Source organism: Carassius auratus, unplaced genomic scaffold (genome assembly GCF_003368295.1).
Source record: "Carassius auratus strain Wakin unplaced genomic scaffold, ASM336829v1 scaf_tig00214021, whole genome shotgun sequence".
Classification (NCBI taxonomy): domain Eukaryota; kingdom Metazoa; phylum Chordata; class Actinopteri; order Cypriniformes; family Cyprinidae; genus Carassius; species Carassius auratus.
In genome coordinates this window covers 521,807-543,370 of record NW_020527496.1, presented here as the reverse complement: position 1 = coordinate 543,370, position 21,564 = coordinate 521,807, and the positions used below count along the sequence as shown (strand labels likewise).

The 21,564-nt window shown below is 37.8% G+C and overlaps 1 protein-coding gene across 2 annotated transcripts in view; it reads right to left on the bottom strand.

Annotated features, from left to right (window-relative positions):
* LOC113090818 (gamma-aminobutyric acid type B receptor subunit 1-like) overlaps positions 1-21,564 on the bottom strand; it is a 112,136-nt gene that overhangs the window by 65,602 nt on the left and 24,970 nt on the right. For both annotated transcript variants that reach the window (XM_026256423.1, XM_026256424.1), the window contains exons 2-6: positions 15,954-16,037; positions 8,359-8,423; positions 7,889-8,027; positions 4,324-4,509; positions 4,196-4,213 (exon numbers count right to left, since the gene is read on the bottom strand). In XM_026256423.1, coding sequence (XP_026112208.1) covers positions 4,196-4,213; positions 4,324-4,509; positions 7,889-8,027; positions 8,359-8,423; positions 15,954-16,029 — 484 coding nt within the window. In that variant the 5' untranslated portion in view covers positions 16,030-16,037. The remainder of the gene's footprint in view (positions 1-4,195; positions 4,214-4,323; positions 4,510-7,888; positions 8,028-8,358; positions 8,424-15,953; positions 16,038-21,564) is intronic.

Sequence of the window (21,564 nt, the reverse complement as noted above, 5' to 3'; positions counted from 1 at the left end):
CACCACGGGCTGATCTGCACACAGTGTCACGCACACGTGCACATGCCAAAACATCCCGGACGAGTATCTACAATTCATACACCTCGATCCAGCACGGTGGAAGTCAAGGTTGTGCAGTCCCGCGGCGAATCTACAGTATATCTGAACTCAAGCAGTCACGTGTTGCATTATGCATCTCTGGTTGATACAATCCTACTTCCTATTGTGTTAATAAATACATTTTTCATATATACAATATGCATATACATAGCATACATGGGCTCTCATCAGTGAGCACTGTATGACAGTCTCATTTACAGGATGCATAGCTCTCTGTGCACTCAATACTGCCATCTTCTGACATAAATTTTTGTATTGTACTAGCAAAATTACCTTGTCTAATGCTGCCCCCTTCAGGTTGGTAAATAAACTCACTGACTGCTGAATGAAAGGCTGCCCCCTTTTGACAGGAGAGAAGATTTTCATCTTACTCTTTCTTTTGATCAGGGAAATTCACAGTTCTTTACACTAAACAATGCCACTGCCAGGTAGGGATGAACACCATAAAAATTCCTTGGAAAAATAAATGGTAAAAAAAACCAATGGTGCTCGTTTACGATTCAAAATGAGAAGAATTTCTAGCACAAAATAAAATAAAACAAATAATAAAAAGTAAAAAATTATTTGTACAATGCTTACTTTCTATGCAAAGGAACTGAATAGAAATTAATTTAATATAATTTTCAACAATTAACTGAATGTTAATTGCATTTAAATGAAAATATTTTATAATTTTCCAAATGTATATGAAATGCAATTAGCTGAATTTTACAGTGTGTGACTTAATTACACTCTCAGGAAAAAAGTACAGTGACACCTGTGACACATTTGTGGTAAACTAAAATGTACATTGATTTAATTTATATTAAAACTTTTATGACATCTATTTAAATATAGAGTATTTGTAATTAATGTATTGATTAAATTGCAATTAAGTGCAATTAAAATATATTTAAGTTAAATGTAACATTGAATAACTCACTACATTTGAAATTATACTTTACATGTGCCTTAGTATACTAGTCAGCACATCAAAATAAAGGTATTTCTTTAAAGCACAACAAAATGATTATTAAAACAATTTACTTTACATAATAATAATGTACATTATTATTTTGTAACATTATAATTTACACTCAGTTGCACAGTCAGTGCAATTAAAGGTACAATTTGTAAGATATTTGCAGTAAAATATCCCAAAACAACTAGGGTAGTGTTATATATTTTGCCCAGCTGATTACTAACAATATCTCTAATGTTTCCAACTACTTGTAAATCATGCGAAAATTCCCATTCTAAACAGTGACACGGGGCAGAGCAAGTCGCCTGTCAATGACGTTAGTTACCCTTCGTTACCGCCTTTACTGACACTGGCATTTTATAGATGGAGAGAGCTTCGCGACAAACTTCAACAAGAAAGAGATGCCGATCTCACTTGTGTTTTACTAGACAGGTGAGTTGTTTTGATTCGTATCTTTACAGAAAACGTATGCTATTATAACGATCAACAAGATTAGTATTTTGGCACATACACGCCAAACGCGGGGCATCAAGTCTCTAGAACCGCACGAGGACTCGTCTGATCCATCGTCTGATCGTGTCTTTGCATTAACAAATTCCATCATTCCACACTCCTTCTTCTTCTTCTTCTTTAAATTTATTGGCTGTTGGCATACCAATTTGGTGCATTACTTCCACCAACTGTTTGGGGTGTGGAGCTTCAATGCGGATTTAGATGCTATATATATAAACACACACACACACACACACACACACACACACACACAAATTGTTTTTGGTTGTTCTTAAATTATATCAAATAAACCTGTTTCTTTTAAGTATCTCATGAGAACAGGCCATGCTGATGGTTTTGATGCATGAAAAGAAAATAAACCCTCTTTTGACAAATGTGTATATCCCAATTCTTTGACTTTTTCTAACAGTATGGTTCTCTCTGTGCTGTATGCTTCATGTTCTACAGTCTCTCTTTTGTCCAAATGTATGCATAGCCCGGTTACGTGTGTCCCTAAACGACTGAGATTATGATTGAGACCTGTATGTCCAATTCTTAATCTTGTGATCACAGTTTCTCCACGCTCCTTCTTAGCATCATTAAACCATGTGATTGTTATTGTTTTGGTAGTGCGCCCTCTAGTGGCAGGTCCTACAACCTTTACCTTTAAGCACACCTCTTTTTCACAAGGGTTCTTAGTTGCTAAAAATCAGTGGTTTATCTTCTGTCTTAAAAATTGGAGGGGACTAGGTTGTGGCGAGGATGGTGGGGTGTGAAGTATAGATCTATCAGATACATTGTGCCTGGAAATATGTACATACAAATGTATTTGTACAGCTCATCAGGCTTTAGTGTCAGTTCTCACTCCATTTGTGTGCATTTTATGTTAGTTGTTTGTGACTGGACACATTATGTACAGTAGCCTCACAATGCCAACAGTGCATGTCCTGCAATGGTTCAGTAGGTGTGGAACAGTTTCCGGCAGTGTGTGTGTGTGTTGCTAACCCATCTTCTGACTCAAGTTCACATCAATGATCATTATTCCAAAAAAACATTTTCTTTGAGCTCAGACTCTCTGATTTCTGTAATAGAACACAATATAAATCAGAATTTCCACAGCCAAGCAATCTTTGCTGTCATTAACACACACAGTATGTCTATTCTAAAAGCAGTGCATCCATATTTCTATTCATGCCTCTTAAATATATAAAACTGTTAACTTCTGGATAATTATTTCATGTAATTTGTGTGCTTAAAGGGATAATAATAATAATTACTTACATATATATATATAGTGCTTTTCTAGGCACTCAAAGTGCTTTACATAGTCAGGGGGTATCTCCTCATCCACCACCAGTGTGTAGCATCCACCTGGATGATGCGACGGCAGCCATAGTGTGCCAGAACGCCCACCACACACCAGCTTACTGGTGGAGAGGAGACAGAGTGATGAAGCCAATCAGCAGATATGGGGAATATTAGGAGGCCATGATGGTCAGAGACCAATGGGCGAATTTAGCCAGGATGCCGAGGTCACACCTCTACTCTTTTCGAAAGATATCCTGGGATTTTTAATGACCACAGAGAGTCAGGACTCGGTTTAATGTCCCATCCGAAGGATGGTGCTTGTTGACAGTACAGTGTCCCCATCACTACACTGGGGCGCTAGGACCCACACAGACCACAGGGTGAGCACCCCCTGCTGGCCTCACTAGCACCTCTTCCAGCAGCAACATAGTTTTCTCAGGAGGTCTCCCATCCAGGTAGTGACCAGGCTCAGCCCTGCTTATCTTCAGTGGGCAACCGGTCTTGGGCTCCAGGGTGATATGGCTGCCAGCATAGTTCACCCAAGAATGAAAAGTCTTGTTTTTTATTAGTTTTATTGTATGTTTTAGCCGTGATTCCCATTCACTTACATTATAAGACTGATAGACTGCTACGATGAGCAAAACATTTCTGTTTGTGTTATACTGATGAAACAAAGCCACCTACATCTTGGATCCCCTGGGGGTAAACAGACACACATCAAATTTTCATTTTTGGGTGAACTATCCCTTTAACTCATTCAATCATTCATTCATTAGGGTAGTATATTTAATCTTAATGTGTAAATACAAAGCTTCTTTGTTTTTTTTGTTTTTTGTTTTTTTACGTCATCTCGATTCCACAATATAAGAGTGTGTATGGTCCGGAGTGAGTGGTTTTTCACATAATATCGTCAGATATTGTTTATAAATCTTGATATGTGTGTGAGCAGGTTTACAGATCGGGCCTGTCTTACTTTCAGAAATGTATTATGTGTAACATCAATGAAATACATTATGGAGTACAATGGATTGGAGATGCTTTAGCTATGTGTTATTCTGTAAGCCTTCAGAGTGCCTATTTTTTCAATGGTTTTCAAAAGGTGGAAGTGGCAGAATCAACTTGTTTAAAAAGCTGTGGGGACATGTCCCACCTGTCGACAAAAATCTTCACCTCTAGGGAATTAGATGTGAAATGGAAATCTTAGCCAAGTCGTGGGATTCTTCTATTTGGAGACTCATTAGTCCTTTTATAAAGATTTAGTTTATTGCAAAGTAACAATGGCTCCTCAGTAATTACAATACTGGCCTCATACATAAGAACACAAAACAGTCTTACCTGTATAATGTCTGTCATCTACATTAGAAGCATAACACATGAGAGAAAGAGGATAACAGAGTTATAAGTAATGAATGAAATATAAAACTGCTCTGAGTTTGAAAGTACACAAACACACAGGCACTCACAGTGGCAGACAGGTTTGGGTGAGTCCCACTTGCCCAGTTTAGTGCACTGAGTGCTGTTTCTGCCCACCAGGATGAAACCCTCCAGACAGCTGTAGTGCAGTATGGTGCCCTCCACCGCTGGGCCTGGAGGGTGAACCGTCACACGGCCGTTCTCCAGAGACGTCCACACCCGCGCACACGGCAGCACTGAAGAGCACACGCACCACAGTGAAGGGTCAGTTACACAAATACATGCTTTTCACAAACTGATCATTCAACACCTCATTGATGCTTCAAAATCGCTGTGTTGACGTGATGCTCAAAGGTGTTTTACTGTATATTAGTTTAGGATCTATGTTTCATGTGGGCAGACTGGAAACTTGCTTGTTCTTCTGTATCTTCAGGATACACTAAAGATTAAAAGTCAAGGGTCCTCCATCTGCAAATACGTGCAACATACATCAGTGCACACTTCATGGGATACTATATCCCACAATGCTTGACCTTCCTATTGTGTTGAATTCATCAGATCAGCTGCAATTTTGCACACTACCCTCTTGGCGGATTTAAGATGATTATTTTTTATATCTGAAATAGATGCTGAATTAATGAGGTCATGTAACAGCACACTTTGGTCTGAAACGCTTATCACTGTGTTCTGCGTTCCTCACAGTAGCAGCCACTGAACAGTGTATACTGCACACTATGCACTAATCCAGAAGTTTTATATGCCACAGACACCCAATTATGATCATTTTCATGCGAGAGACCCCCATCCTAAAATGTAAAAAACAGCTATATATCTATACAGACTGTGAAAATTAAAGTGTACATTATTTAGAAAATATTACATTTCTTTTGTGTATATATTTTCTAATGACTATAGTATTAGTTTTTTTTAGATGCATTGTATATTTATTTATTTATTTGATTTTTTTTATATTTACCAAATTATTTAGTTACTGATTTAATAATATATATTATTATTTTTTTATTTTTAGACTGTTTTTCTCTGAACTTTTCCACAGAGTCCGTTTGACAACGGCTACACTAAGTATTATGCTAATATTCCATGTCCAACATCACCATAATCATTAGTCACTTCATTCTGAGGTACTGTTAATATATGGTCATTTTGTTTAGCTTAATTCAAGAACAGATGTCAAAGAGAAGTTATGAAATTAGACAGATACGGCAGGTAAACACACACTTTGTGACTTGCTTCAAAACAAAAATAATAATAATAATAATATTTTCTGATATTTTAAGACATGTCTGTCTGGTTTCCTGATAAACAGGTTTCCGACTGTTCACACCAAAACAGTGAAAAATCACCTACTTCATTTACTTTTTACATCATTTATCACCCAACATGCACGTTGGTAGGCTTTGGTGCCATCTTTGCGTGATCTAATGCACATTCTGGTTTTAAATGCTCTGCTCTTCAACATCTCTTCAAAATTAAAGCACAGTCGCATTCAGGTTTTTTTATGAATTCAACAAAAAAATTGATACATTACACTAAATTCTACTGGATGAGCTGTATTAGTATTAAAAGCTCCTGTAAAATTGTCTGAGCTGCAAGCTAACTAAATGTAGAAAACTAGGCCATGTGCTGAGTATGGGTGAATGTAGATGCAGACTAATATATAGCATAAATACAATTGCATAAATAAAAATTAAAGCTAAAAAGAAATATAATAAAATGTAATAAAACTGACAAACACATAGCAAAACTACTTAAATTTAAACTAAACTAAAATGAAAATGAAAACTGTAAATGTAAAAATAAAAACGTATTCAATATATTCATAAATAGCGTAAGGGTGTATATATATGGTATATAAAACTAATATTAATATAATAAACTGTACAATTTAATTAAATAAAATTGCTTAAAAATATATATATATAAATTTTTAAATAAATAAAATGATAAACACATAGCAAAACTACTAAAACTTAAACTAAACAAAAATGAAAACTGTGAATATAAAAATAAAAGCTTATTCAATATATTAATAAATAGCATAATGGTATATATAACTAATAGTAATATAATAAACTGTAAAATTGAAGTAGTTGGGCTTACTTATAAAAAGCATGCAAACCGATTGCCTTGAAAAAAGGAAGTGAAATAGTAATAGTATGTTGTACTGACAAATGCTTAGTATAGTTTACTTACACCAGAGTTCTATTAACTGAAAAAGAACTGTAGGGGGTTCTTGATCCTTTAATTTAGGTTTACTCATGACTCATGATAGCTACTCACTGACTTCCAAAATGCATTGCGGCAGAATAAATTTAGCAGTTTCTTCGTTTTACAGATGTTGTTTTAATTTGCCAATTTTATTTGCTGTCTCTGTCATTAGTAGCACAACAAAAAGAGAAAATAAAATGGTTATTGTTGCAATTAATGAAAGTCAATTAAATTTAATTGTACCATTGTTGCGATTCACGTGCTGAATGTTTAAGTATGTGTGTGTCTTTAGCATATTACCACACACTATTTAAGGATTATGTAAACCCAATTAAAAGCATATCGGTATTTATGAAAAATGTAATTTGAAAAAGTAAATTTTTTAAACACATACAAAAAAATACACCAGTGTTTTAATTAGAAGATAGTTCACATTCTAAACCTATTTATTACTATTCCTCCTTTGAAATCAAATAATTCTGATTTCATGACGCATTGCTGCATTAATAGAAAGAAAGTCATAGTAACATAAACAAAGTTCCAAGTGCCCAACCAAAGGAAACACTTATCACTATAGTGGTGAGTTTATAATAAATAAATAAAAAACATTTTAGGAAAATCAACATCAACTTATGAAGTTAGCTTATGTGATGTTTTCTCAAATATTTCAGTTGCATTCAAAATGCAACATTCAAAATGACTTTTGGAATCGAGTGAATGCAACTAGTGAAAGATAACTGCAGACATGGTGGAATAGGGGGAAAAGTCTAATAAGACTCTTTTTCTTTTCTTTAGCAACATATTAGTCGTCTGCTTCTTCTTACTGGTTTATTAATGTCACTCAAAACAGTAAGAATGTTTTTTTTTTATTTGACTTGAAAATAGCAGTAAGTTAATAAAACCTAGTAGGTATAACAACGAAAAAAAGATAACTAATTAAATCTAATTAAGGTAAACTATTGGATTTAACAGTGTATAATATAAATTAATATTTATAACTAACTGGATCTTATACATGACAATGGATCTATGGAATCAAACACTTCTTTAATACACATTTCACATTTCCATGTCAAAAAATATACTTTACACAATATACTTTAGATCTCATTTGCAGGTCATCACAACTTTCCTTTTTTTTTTTGTGATCTTATAAGATATGAACCCCACAGATGAATGTTTATGGCATCACATCACTGACCTAAAGCAATGCTTTAATTATTTTTATTTGTTAAGATGGATGAACTTGACACTAGGCTGTCATATAAAGTTACTGCACAGAAAGCTAAAAAAAGTCATGTGCAAACAATTCGCTTTCACTCAAGTCTGTTTTATCTAGACACATTTTAGACCCCTGCAGATAACAAAAGGAAGCGCTGAACATACAGCATTTGCTGCGCTGGTTCAGGTCAGTCCATGTGCCGTCAGGGAGACACTTCCTGACCTTTGGTCCCACAATCACTCTGTTCCCTCTGCAGATATACTCGATTTCATAATCCACCGGCAACACCTGAACACTGCGGATCTGCAAAATATTAAACAGCACAACAGCTTTTTAGCACTGATAATAATAATAAATCAGCAGTAAATCAGCATATTAGAACAATTCTGAAGGATCATGTGATACTGAAGACAATGATGCAATTTCACATTTAAAATATATTAAAATAGAAAACAGTTATTTTAAATTGTAGTAATATAAATTAATCAAATATATGCAGCCTTGGTGAACATAAGAGACTTTTGAAAAACATACAGTAAACAGTAGTTTACACTTGTCACATCTATCCCCCTAGACACACACAGAAACACATATTTAATATAATAAATGACTAATAAATTCAATCTTGTCACACCTGTTCCTGTGTCAGACCCCTGTATCTGATCCCTCCGTCTCTTGGCGGGCGAATGATAGCACAACCTGATGAAAAAGATGTGAAAATAATCAAAAGATAATCATGTTTCTTGAAGGATGTCTTTGAAATAATACTAATACATAGCAAACATTCAGCACTCAGAAATTGCTACCACCATTTATCACAAACTGCAAAACTCATTCTGTCCATTAGATGGAGGACTCTCCTTTCTGAACATGTGAGCAGAAGCAATAGAGACAGCCATGACAGAAGCTCCAGTGAAGCCCAAGTCCTTTATTCATGCAATATGCTAGGAATATCCTTTATTCCTGCCACTATGATTAAATAGGATCTCTCTCTCTCTCTCTCTCTCTCTCTCTCTCTCTCTCTATATATATATATATATATATATATAAATACATACATACATACATATAATCCTCCATTTCTTTATTATACATTTCAAATTAAACTACCTTCACAGTGGCTTCACTAGTGGAGCATATTGTAATCACAAACTACAGATGTAGCCATATATAGTACTAGTAAACCCTAGAGCACAAATTTTTCAGTATGTTGTGGATTTGCTGTCAGAATGAAAGAGCGGCCTTGCTGTAGCCTGTTATTACAGCCTGGTTCACCTACAGTGTCAGCAGCTATAATTACAGTCATCGCCAAACCCAGCGCCCAGGGGCAAGACAGACCAGCACGACTGCGTGCGCTTGTGTGTTCACACGTGCATGTGTGTTTGTTAGTGTCATCTTGTGTGTGTGAGGGTATTTTTAGGGACAAAAACATGAGCAGCATTATCAAAACCAAATGCTGCCATTGGCTCTCTGTTCGCAGCTTTGAAGGGACTCTAGAGTCGTTTGAAATGCTGTCTTTACAAATAATTTAAATAAGATTAAGTTTAAACTGAATTACTAACAGGAAGTGAAACCAAAAAACAAAAAACAAAAACTACTAACTGAAATAGAAATGATTTAAATCTAAATAATACATCTAGTAATATAAAAAAAATTACTACAGCACATACTATAAAAAATTACTCAAATTAAAATGAAAGCTGAATTTAAAAAATAAGCTAATTCAAAACATTAATAATAATTAACAATTAATAATAATATTATATATATATATATATATATATATATATATATATATATATATATATATATATATATATATATATATATATATATATATATATATATATATATATATATATATATATATATAAATTACTATTATTTTATACATTAGGTTTTACAGGGTTAAAGTGCGAATGCAACATCTTACATTTGTATTAAATAACAACACTTCCGGCTTCTGAACTGGTTGCAGTTCCACTCTGATTCCATATGAGGGCGCTCATAGGACGAGTGCAGAATGAATGGAGGTCAAAGGCGGTATACCACTCAAAATCCACTTTTCTCAGGATATAATTTTTTGTCTAGTAATTTGAATGTTATATTCGAAAGGAGATGCAAATAAATTACACATTGCTGGGAGTTAGAAGTTTTAGAGTTTTGGAGATTTTTTATTTTTACAAAGTCGTTTAAAATGTCAATGACATCATACACATCATACGACCAGAGATACTGCTTTACGGCAATCCTTCAGTCACTTTGGTGCTTTCAGAGAATGTCTATGGTGCTTTCCAGAGCAAAATTTATTATTTAATGGCTGGTGCTTTTGTGCTCTGCACTTTCTTTTCTCTCAAGGCATTGACAATACAGCTGACACAGATAAATACACCTGCTAGAAGAGTTTTTGTTTTGTTGTTTTGAAAGACCATGCCGAAAATACACACACAATGGTTGCTGGATGTTTTTTGCGACGTAGCTGGCAACAGTTCCCTTTCATAGGTCACTTCAATGCTGCTGTGACGCCACCACTATGGGAACACCTTCGGTGTGACGAATGTCTGAAGCCCTATACCATCCCGCCAATCCTATTGGCCAAATAGCGCTTGGCACCGCCCTACGCATGCGTACGCATCGTATACCTGGGTGCCGCGCGCCATTTTGCTCAGATTTCATTCCTTCAGGGAAGCGAATCATCTGTGCCCTAGGATTCATCTCGCGTTCTCCAGCGGTTTCTACGAGCAGTGTTTAACTCCTCTTCTCGGACGCGATGAGTCAACGAAAGGTAAGAGCCGTATAATGGGTTTATCACAAGGAGGCACTCATGAGAGGTTCGTTAGCAGCCTCTCTACATGTTCTCTCCGTGATAGCCTACGGCTATGAAAAAAAAAAAAAAAAGTATCCGCGCTCTGGAGTGTATTTCTTAAGTCGCCTCGCGTCTAACCCCCACCGTTCGCTTCTGCGGTCGCCGAGGCCCCGCACGAGGTGTTGGTTAGGGGCGATATGTGCGGCTTGACTATGAATACAGTGATGCACTGGAGTTTTCCACTTGCTCGCTCTCCCCTACTCGAGCGTGTTAATCAGAGCAGATTTGCTTTTTCTACTATGTTTGTCTAACTCTGGCTTTGAACTCAGAGTAGGCTCTGGCCGGCACATGCGGTTCTCTCCCTCTGAGCGGACAGGAGAAACGCACCTCCCCTTCCTCAGTGAGCTATTTATGTGGCTATCTGCGTGGTGGATAAACTACCCCCACTCCCCCGAGGGGCGATTCAAGGGTCCTGCACAGACGACCCGTTTATGACGGCTCGCACAGCCGCCGCTTTTTCGCTAGCGGCACAACCCGATGTTCAATCTGTTGGCCTAATTCCTGGCGTGGACACGTTTCAGGATTATACACAACGGGACGCAACGGCTCTTATGCATACACTTCCCCGGACATTTTAACGTGTATGACAGCATTGCAGGAAGCAGAAAATTTTGAGACCGCTAGTATTGTTTCGGGCCATGTGGGAACGCTTGCCCGGCATTTCTCAATGGGTGTTATGCACAATTTGTCACCTATACACCATTCAGTTTTTAAGAGGCTCGCCTCCTTTCCGCGGAATTCGTTTCCATGGTGGTGAAACCGATGGAAATAGCGGTGCTGCGACAGGAGATGTCAACTCTGCTGAGCAAAGGGGCTATAGAAGACGTACACCCCTCTCAGATGGAGGCAGGGTTTTACAGCCGTTATTTTGTGGTACCAAAAAAAAAAAAAAAGACGGCGGATTGCGACCCCGTACTTCTCAAAATGCATGGACGCAGCACTGGCCCCGTTGCGGCTCCAGGGCGTTCGTGTTTTGAGCTACTTAGACGATTGGCTGGTGTTAGCGCAATCGCAGACTCAAGCACACTCTCATCGGGATCTTGTGCTGAATCACTTAAACAGCCTGGGCTTACGCACAAATTTCCAAAGAAGTGTTTTAATCCCCTTTCATCGGATAACCTTTCTGGGAATAGAATTGGACTCTTGCGCGATGACAGCAAAGCTTTCTCTCCCGCGCGCTCAGTCGATTGCGTCATGCGTGCAGCGCTTAAAGCGGGTCGCACAGTGACAGCGAGATTGTGCCTCAGACTTTAAGTCGAATGGCATCGGCATTCCCCGTAATTTGTCTGGGATTACTTCACCATGCGCCCTTTTCAGTGGTGGACGAAAAGACAAAATATTTCACCCCGTTGTCTTCTGCATCGGACGATTTCGGTGACACAGAGGTGTGTGATGTCGTTAAAACTATGGATGTCAACCGAATTTCTCCTAACCGGGGTTCGGCTGGGAATTTGTGCTTTCCGAGAGACCGTAACGACGGATGCGTCTTTGACCGGTTGGGGAGCTGTTTGTCAAGGGCGTCTTGCCCACAGAGTGTGGACAGCTGCACAACGCAGTTGGCATATAAACAGGTTGGAATTACTGGCAGTTTTTTTGGCTCTCCAGTATTTCTCGAATCTGCTGATAGGCCGTCATGTGCTGCTCAGATCAGACAACACAGCAGTTGTGTCATACCTGAATCATCAGGGAGGATTACGCTCTCGCCCGGATTTGCTATCCAGACAGGCTCTGGAACAAGGGAAATGGAGATTACACCCCCAAATGGTGAATCTCTTATGGCAGATTTTCGGAGAAGCGAGAGTGGATTTATTCGCGTTGAGCATGACTACGCATTGCCCACTATGGTTCTCCCTATGCCCCCATCGCCCCTGGGCTTGGATGCGTTAGCTCACAGTTGGCCCAGGACCAGTCTGTATGCTTTTCCCCTGATTCGTTTGATCCCAGCGGTATTGACCAATCAGTGTTCATTAGCAGAATGCTAGCGTGTTATGGGCAACAACAACTCAACCTGTAAGAAATCGAAAGGACATAAGTACTTGTTCATTCAACCTTCGACCTATAACCCATGTTGAACATGTAACCCATGTTACACATGTAGCCGTCTAGCCTCATAGACTCCCATTCATTTTGCACTCATGGCGATCGCCCCCAGTGGAACTCTGGTGGAACTGCAACCAAAATTCGGTACAATAGGACTTAAAGGTCCTATGACATGAAAATTTCACTTTCTGAGGTTTTTTAAGTGTAATATGAGTTCCCCAGGCCTGTATATGGTCCCCAAGTTTCTAGAAATTTGAATCGGTATAAAGATTTTTCTATCTTTCTCTGCCTTTGAGAAAATGGAAGCTCAACCAGGCTGATCTTGAATCTCCTCGTTGTGACGTTGCAACGAGAATTGTTACATCCCCTTTCTCTGCTTTGCCCGCCCAAATATTTACATATAATTCAGTCGCAATGTCAGCACAGGCGACAGGCGTTACAAACAGACTTTTATGATATGGATTCGACAGCACCGCCACAAACAGTGAGTAACAGAGTTCATTAATGCCTGATCTGTGATCAGTGATTTCTGATGTGCAGCTAATCATTCAAGTTCACACAGACTTTCTTTCTAAATCGTTTAATACTGTTGATGCATCAGTGAATCAAGCCAGTGACTAAACGATCAACTTCACGTTGTTTCTCTTAGTAGCATGAAACAAATCTGTTATTTAAATTGTGATTTAACTACAGAGAGCGATCAAAGAACGCTCGCTTTTTTCCGGGGCTGTTACACATCGCGAGTATATCTGCACACTTGCCCAAACTGCCGTTACAATGAATGACGCTGTTATGCTGCACAACGGAGCTCTTACTGTATTCATGTGTTTGCTGTTAGCTGTGGTGAAAGCATTTTGTGAGAAAACGTGTTGCAATAATGACGAGATCACTGCATCCACGCTATAAACAGACTCTGTCTACTCAATGCTCATCACTGCAGCCTTTCATGTGATGGGAAAAGATCGAAAAAATAATTATATAATCAACAAATCCACGATTCGTTAATCTCGACAGCTGTAATAGTAAATATATATATATATATATATATATATATATATATATATATATATATATATATATATATATATATATATATATATTTGAGAGGGGTTCCACATGAACGCATTTTGAATGCAAAGATGTCAGCCAATCACAACAGTTGTGGTTTACTCAAGTCTCACTGTACTTACCCAAGAAAGTACTGGGTAGTATAAGGTAACTAAATGGGTTAAGGCAGTTTGGTTTAGAGGTCGGTTCAGGGTTAGTACATTATTGCCCAGCTATTGTAACTGCTATAATAAGTATATACGTACGTACCATATGTGGTGAAGCCATTAAATTATGCATACTGAAAACAAACTCTATACCTATAGTAAGTATATGTAGTTAATTAATATTACTTGGTGCTTATTTGCGTAATTACACTGTACACATTGAGTTTGGTTACAACTGTATTATACAACTGAATTTCCTCGTAAAAGCATGAGGAAGTAACAACTAAAGTGTCATGAAATCTGTGAAATTTAAGTGCATAAACAAAACATGGTACCTGGTACCACAGTAGACTAATACATCTCCATCGTTAGTCTTAATGTCAAATGTCAAAAATAGTTAGCACCTATTCGGTTAAACTGTTGGCTTCCATGTTACTTGTTTACTACCACTAGACACATAGCTATTGCTTTGTTCGGTTATCACTCCTAAAACTTTGCAGTGTGTATGTGCATGATTATAATGACAGATCAGCAGATGCACTATGACAAGGTATATTCCACAGGCTTTTATAACATTTCAACAATTCAATTCAAGTTTATTTGTATAGCGCTTTTTACAATACAAATCGTTACACAGCAACTTTACAGAAAATTATGTTTCTACAATATTTAGTAGTAGCTAGTAGTTTGTGCACGACACAACAGGCCACAGAACTGGAAGAACCTAAAATATAGGCTTAACTTCCATTAAACTGTAAAGAACAAGCTAAATGTTTGCTCTATGGGAACAATTATGAATAATAAGAATTTTCAAAAACTGGGTATGATGAGGTGACATTATTCTACCCCCTCTCCACCATTAAAATACCAAGCATTACATTATTTTCCTGACATCTGAAAAATAGAATATGAAGGAAAATGTATAGCTGCCTCAGTCAAACTGACGAATAAGGATTATTTGTAGTGGAACTTTATGATCTGAAGTTATTTGTTTTAGTATTTTTAAGTGAAACTTCCCCAAAGTGCCTCCCATATAATTTAAAACATACTTCTGTAGAAAAAGGGTGGATAGAAATATGTTTTTAAATAATAATAATAATAAAAAAAAAAAATGACAAAGACACATAACAAAATTACAAAAATAAATGTTTTTATAAAGTAGCAAATTCAAAACATTAATAAATATTACATAATATGAACATTATATGTGACCCTGGACCACAAAACCAGTCTTAAGTCACTTTTATGAGTCACAATTATCGATTTTTCTTTTACGCTGATAATCATTAGGATATTAAGTAAAGATCATGTTCCATCAAGATATTTTTGTAAATTTCCTACCATAAATATATCAAAACTTAATTTTGATTAATAATATGCTAGTAGTATTTAGATTTTTTTGCTCCCTCAGATTCCAGATTTCTCTGCCAAATATTGTCCTATACTAGCAACCATACATCATTGGAAAGCTTATTTTATTCAGCTTTCAGGTGACATATAAATCTAAATTTCTAAAAGCAGACCCTTATGACTAGTTTTGTGGTCCAGAGTCACATATAATACTTAAACAATACTAGAGTCAAATCGTTTGTGCAATAAAACCTGTTTTATGTTGCTTGGAGTGGGTGGATTCACTTCAGAAGGCCTTTATTAACCCCCCCTGTGGAGCACTTTTTATAATGGATGTATGCACTTTGTTTGCTTCAAAATCTCGACCTCCATTCACTGCCATTATAAAGCTTGGAAGAGCCAGGACATATATATAAATCTGACTGGATACATCTAAAAGAAGAAAGTCATATACACCTAGGATGGCTTGAGGGAGAGTAAATCATGGGGAAATTATCATATTTGGGTGAACTATCTCTTTAATAAGTTACAAAAAATAGTATTGTTAAGTATATTTGTTTTATATAATGTTACAAATTAATTCCTATATGTAACATTATATATATATATATATATATTAAAAAAACACAAATTACAACTGAAAACAGGAAATACAGATGAAATAATAAGCATTTATTCAAAAGTTACACAAATCCACAAAATAGCACACACATACACACCAAAGCTCTCACACACAGGCTTCAGCTCTCTCTCTATTACCTGCAGTTGTGTTACGTGAGGCCACAGCAAGTGAAAAAGACCCCAGGAGTAGTGACAGAACAAACCAGAGGGCCATTCTTCCACCTGCAGAATGAGAGAAAGAGAGAGGCGTTATCAGAGGAGGAATGGCTGAGTGTGAAAACAGGGTGGAGAAAGTGATTGTTTAGGGGGGAGAGATGAGTGTGAGAGGGTTTCCTGAAGGACGAGAGGAGAAAAGGAAACTGGTGGAGGTTGAGAAAAGGAGGCATGGGGCTAGGAGAGAAACAGAAGGGCGGTGAGGAACACATCAGAAACGGCACTTGCGGACAGACGGCCCTTTTGAAATCTCTGAACAGCTGATCTCCTCTTCGAGATTCACAGTTAGTCTACCACGACTGTCCAAATGAGTCACTCGCAGCAGGGTGCCTTCCCTTACTCAGCCTACAGATCTGCTTAATATCTGCATCAAGGTGCGAGCACTGCCCAACCTTCTCTATCAATATTCCCTTTCTGCCTACAGCTGCTTTCTGACTCAGACACGGCAACGTGCTGCACGCCTGGTGTAGATGAGGGAGGCCAAGATGAATGATCGCTGTTATTTCAGTCAATGGGTATTGTGTATTTATTAGTGTTGTTTTTGATGACATTGGTCATTTTATTTGTAGCGGCATATGTATGGCAACAGAGATACATATACAGCATACACTTAAGCCTTGAATTTAATTAGCTGAGCAGCTTTTCTCAAATTATAATATATTTTAAATGCAATTTATGTTCACGATAGAGATTATTTTTTTTGAAGAAGGCGGCAATTGACTCAACCGATTCATTCAACAATACTCATTAAGAGTAGGAGTTATTGAATGATTGACTCAAATGATTAATCCAGTAACACAGATTCATTCAGGAACGAAACAAGGGACTGTCTTATGAGTGAGTCATTAAATGATTGACTCCTTCAAACGAATTCCTTCAACAACACGGATTCAATTCAGGAACAAAAGAAGCAAATGTCTTTATTTACACTTTACTGAATTATTAACTCAACTGATTCATTTAGTTTATGACTGAGTCAGTGTATCTTCCACTTAATCAGTTTTTTTTTTGGGTACAAACAAGCGACTGTCTTTATGAGTCAGTCATTGAATCATTGGCTTACTTGACACATTTAACAAAGCTGATTCAATGAAACAAGTGACTGTCTTTATGAGTGAGTCAATCAATCTTTCCCTCAAGTGACTCAGAAACCACTCTGATTCATTCAGGAACAAAAATCCCTTAATGCTGTGCTCGGATATGCATGAAGGTTGAATCTGATTTCTATTCAACAAAAATAAACAAAATAACTAGACATACTGTGTATGAAATGTGGCTGAATTAAGAAAATCTTCCAGCAATGAAATTGTAATTTGGTGTTATTTTCTAACAGCTGGCAAGTAATTCATTAATGCAGTTTTTTGTTTTTTTTTTGCAGTTGGAGCTTGGCAAGTGTAAATTTTGAACCCTGTCAACAACATTAAAAAGGAACATTGAAAGCAAGATGTAATAACAGGGCATTGCTCATGAGCCCCTATAATGAGTGTGGAATTGCAGGGAAGTAAAAGAGAAACGTGCTTCAAAGAGCTGAAAAACCATAGAGAGACAAATCTGAGACGTAGAGCACGTAAACCGCCTGCTTCATATGAGGAACTGGTGCCAACGCACACACACATGCTCACATTCACTCACACACAATCTGATTAGACAGCCAACAATCAACTAGGACTAATCTACATAAATTAATTTCACCCCAATTATATGCTCATTTGAAATACAGGTAGCAAAGCAGGAAGACTCGACTCAACCAGAACGCTTTACACTTCCTGCGCTGTAATCACAATGGAAGCAATTTCTAGAGATTATTCACGGCTTCTAACTGTTCTCAAAGGAGTATGAACGAGAATATGAGCCATAACACATTTCATCCCACACTATAAAAGCAGATGAGGCTTTCCGTCGTGGGAGCGCAGAGCACTATAAAGTCTTCACATGAAAGGCAGGTTAGGATTAACTTTAGTGGATTTAGGCAGCACAAGGAATGATTTTCATGAATGCAGTGAACATATGGAGTTGCTGTGCATCCTTGGTAGAAAGAAAAAACAGAACAAGGGAGAGAAAGAGAGCTAGTGTGCTCCCTTGCTGTCTACTGCCTACACTGGCAGCTGTCTTCTAAGGGGCTGTGCACACAGGACATGTTCTTGTGTTTTGTCTGCACTGATTGTTGGTCTACGGGAAGAATGGAACTGGCAAACATCTTTGTCCGTTACAGCACGTCTCACATCACAAGGGTGTAATTTTTAAGATGTCAAGATAAAATAGTTTACACCATGCAGCACTGTAAATCAATGTCGGTTTTAAAACAATGGCACAACCAGAGGAACATGAGCACTGCTTACGCATAAGAATTTCAAGTGTTTTTTGGGTAGTTGATGTCCATGAGGTTTTTTAATTTATATAGGTATTTTAAATTCAACTTATACGAAAGTGTATGGAAAAGTATGTTTAGGAAAGCCATTTATTATCATTTTTAAAACACTTTTTAATTTTAATGGTTTTATTTTAAATGGTCCCGCAGAGTGACGAATTTACATTTTAAAAATACAAATATTTCATGTAGTCTTTTAAATGTAAAAGTATTTGATGTCAAGTAAGCTACCAGCAAAGGTGTATGGGAGTTAAACTTTCTATAAAGTGCCTTCTGTTCAATTCTGTCACGCTCTGTCTAGCTGTTTTTAATGCTAGGATGTGTCCTGTGTGAATGGGCCCTAAGGCATCATCGTAATAGAAATCTAACCACATAAGTGACTGATTTAGAACCCTCATAAACCTATGCGACGCACTGTATATACATGTAGAGTTCCTCATGTGAAGCACATGAGAGTTTGAAGTTAGCATGCAACAACGGGATACTCTAATAAGCATTAAAAGCACACTAAATATTTCGTTAAAACGTACACTTTGGATTTAATTTATATTTTTTATCAATCCTATGCAATATTGAAAAAAAAAATGTATTTTTTTCTTGACTCATCCACCATTTTTTTCTCACAGAGTTTATCACAATGCATTCTGAAATAGTAATTCATGTAATTCTGTTTTAGAATTGGCCCAAAGTGAGGCGTAATATTGTGGATTACATTTAGGAACAATAAAGCTAATGAAAAGCGCTTGCAGTTGCGGGGTGGAAGTATTGTACACACACACACACACACACACACACACACAGTCTGACAGTGGCATGAAGACAGGACTCCACCTGAACCGTAAAACTGACGGCTTGGAAGCAAGCTCTTTCTCATCTATCTCCTCCTCTTTCTAACATGTTCTCTCTCCGGCTTGCTTTTTTATAGGCCAGCATTGTTTCTTTTATTGCATCCTTCCAAAATCACTGCTATCTTTCTCCTTCCTCCCTATTCAGTCTTCTTTTATCTCTCTACAGAGCAATTACTCTCAATCTTTCCCCCCTCCATCTTTTTAACTGGCTTGTCTCATGAAAACAACAAATCTTTCACTCAAACGGTTTCTCACACCACACACTCATTATAGTGTATCTAGTGCAGCCTGATTACAATGCAATGCTAAAATCACAGCCATAACCCCTGGCCTGCACATTTTCTATTTACACCACCTTATAAGACCCAATGGTACCATTTTAGGCATTGGTCACTGAGAAAGACATAATGTTTGCCTACAAATCTAAAACTGGGGTGTAAACGTTCTCCTGCTTTTGATTATGGTGGGTACAGCCCTGGCGTGCACACATTCATCCACATTCGCCCGGTAAATGATAGGTGACCATCTCTATATGGACACTGAAAGCAAAGCATGTCTCTTTTTGACTAGAAACCAACGCTGAAAACTGCCTAATTCTGTTGCCAGGCAACCATTCACATACCCTCCTTCCGTTTGGTCTTTGACTGCTCTCAGACTTTCTTGATGTTTTAACCCCCGGTGACACGCTGTCTCCCCCACGCCTCTGTAAACGAACCCTCTCACCCATCTGACTGCAGAGGTGATGAGTGAACTCCAAGGTTTCGCCGCAGTGTCTCCTCAGCACCTCATCTAGTCTGAATGTGTGGATTAGCTGTTTGCACCTGTGCAGCTAATATTACCCACCATAGAAATAGTACAAGCATGATAATTAGCATGAAATGTGGGAATTAAAATGGGCATGGCTTAAACTGTCAGAAGAAAATGGCAAAATGGTACCTTTTGGGTATGTAGCAGCTTATCACTGTAACGTTAAAAGGACAACTTTGTCCCTTATCTACTATTTAAAGGTGCATTGTAGTACCTTAGAGAAGTAATATGTATACTTAAAGTGATAGTTCCCCCATAGCCATTGGCTTCCATGAAAAAAAAAAATATTGTGAAAATCAATTGCTACCATCAACTGTAGCACAGATCTGGCCAAGTTTACAAAAAAAATTCTGCTGCACTTAAGGTTCCTAAGAGCACAGTGGCCTTCATAATCCTTAAATGGAGGATGTTTGTGACGACCAGAACCCTTCCTAGAGCTGGCCGTCCGGCCAAACTGAGCTATCAGGGGAAAAGAGACTTGGTGAGAGAGGTAAAGAAGAACCCAAAGATCACTGTCGCTGAGCTCCAGAGATGCAGTCGGGAGATGGGAGAAAGTTGTAGAAAGTCAACCATCACTGCAGCCCTCCACCAGTCGGGGCTTTATGGCAGAGTGGCCCGACGGAAGCCTCTCCTCAATGCAAGACACATGAAAGCCCCCATGGAGTTTGCTAAAAAAACACCTGAAGGATTCTCTGGTCTGATGACACCAAGATAAACCTTCTCCAGAGTGCTCAGGACCTCAGACTGGGGCGAAGGTTCATCTTCCAACAAGACAATGACCCTAAGCAAACAGCTAAAATAATGAAAGAGTGGCTTCACAACAACTCTGTGACTGTTCTTGAATGGCCCAGTCAGAGTCCTGACTTAAAACCAATTGAGCATCTCTGGAGAGACCTGAAAATGGCTGTCCACCAACGTTTACCATCCAACCTGACAGAACTGGAGAGGATCTGCAAGGAGGAATGGCAGAGGATCCTCAAATCCAGGTGTGAAAAACTTGTTGCATCTTTCCCAAAAAGACTCATGGCTGTGTTAGATCAAAAGGGTGCTTCTACTAAATACTGAGCAAAGCGTCTGAATACTTAGGACCATGTGATATTTCAGTTTTTCTTTAATAAATGTGCAAAACTGTCAACAATTCTTTGTTTTTCTGTCAATATGGAGTGCTGTGTGTACATTAATGAGAAAAAAAAAAGAACTTAAATGATTTTAGCAAATGACTGCAATTTAACAAAGAGTGAAAAATTTATGGGGGTGTGAATACTCTCTGTACCCACTGTATATAGTTAGAGCACCCTCACTAATCACACCTGAGTGATTTGATTCTGGAGCCAGGCCTGTGTAAATGATGGTAAACGATCCCTTTAAGGTACTATTATGGACATTTTAGGGGTAAATAAGGTACAGTGTTGTCCTTCTACAGATGCTGCCCCAGTGATAAGCTGTTGTCCTTCTAAAGGTACAATTTTCACACTTTTTTTTTCTGAGAGTGTAGCAGCATTGACACTGAATC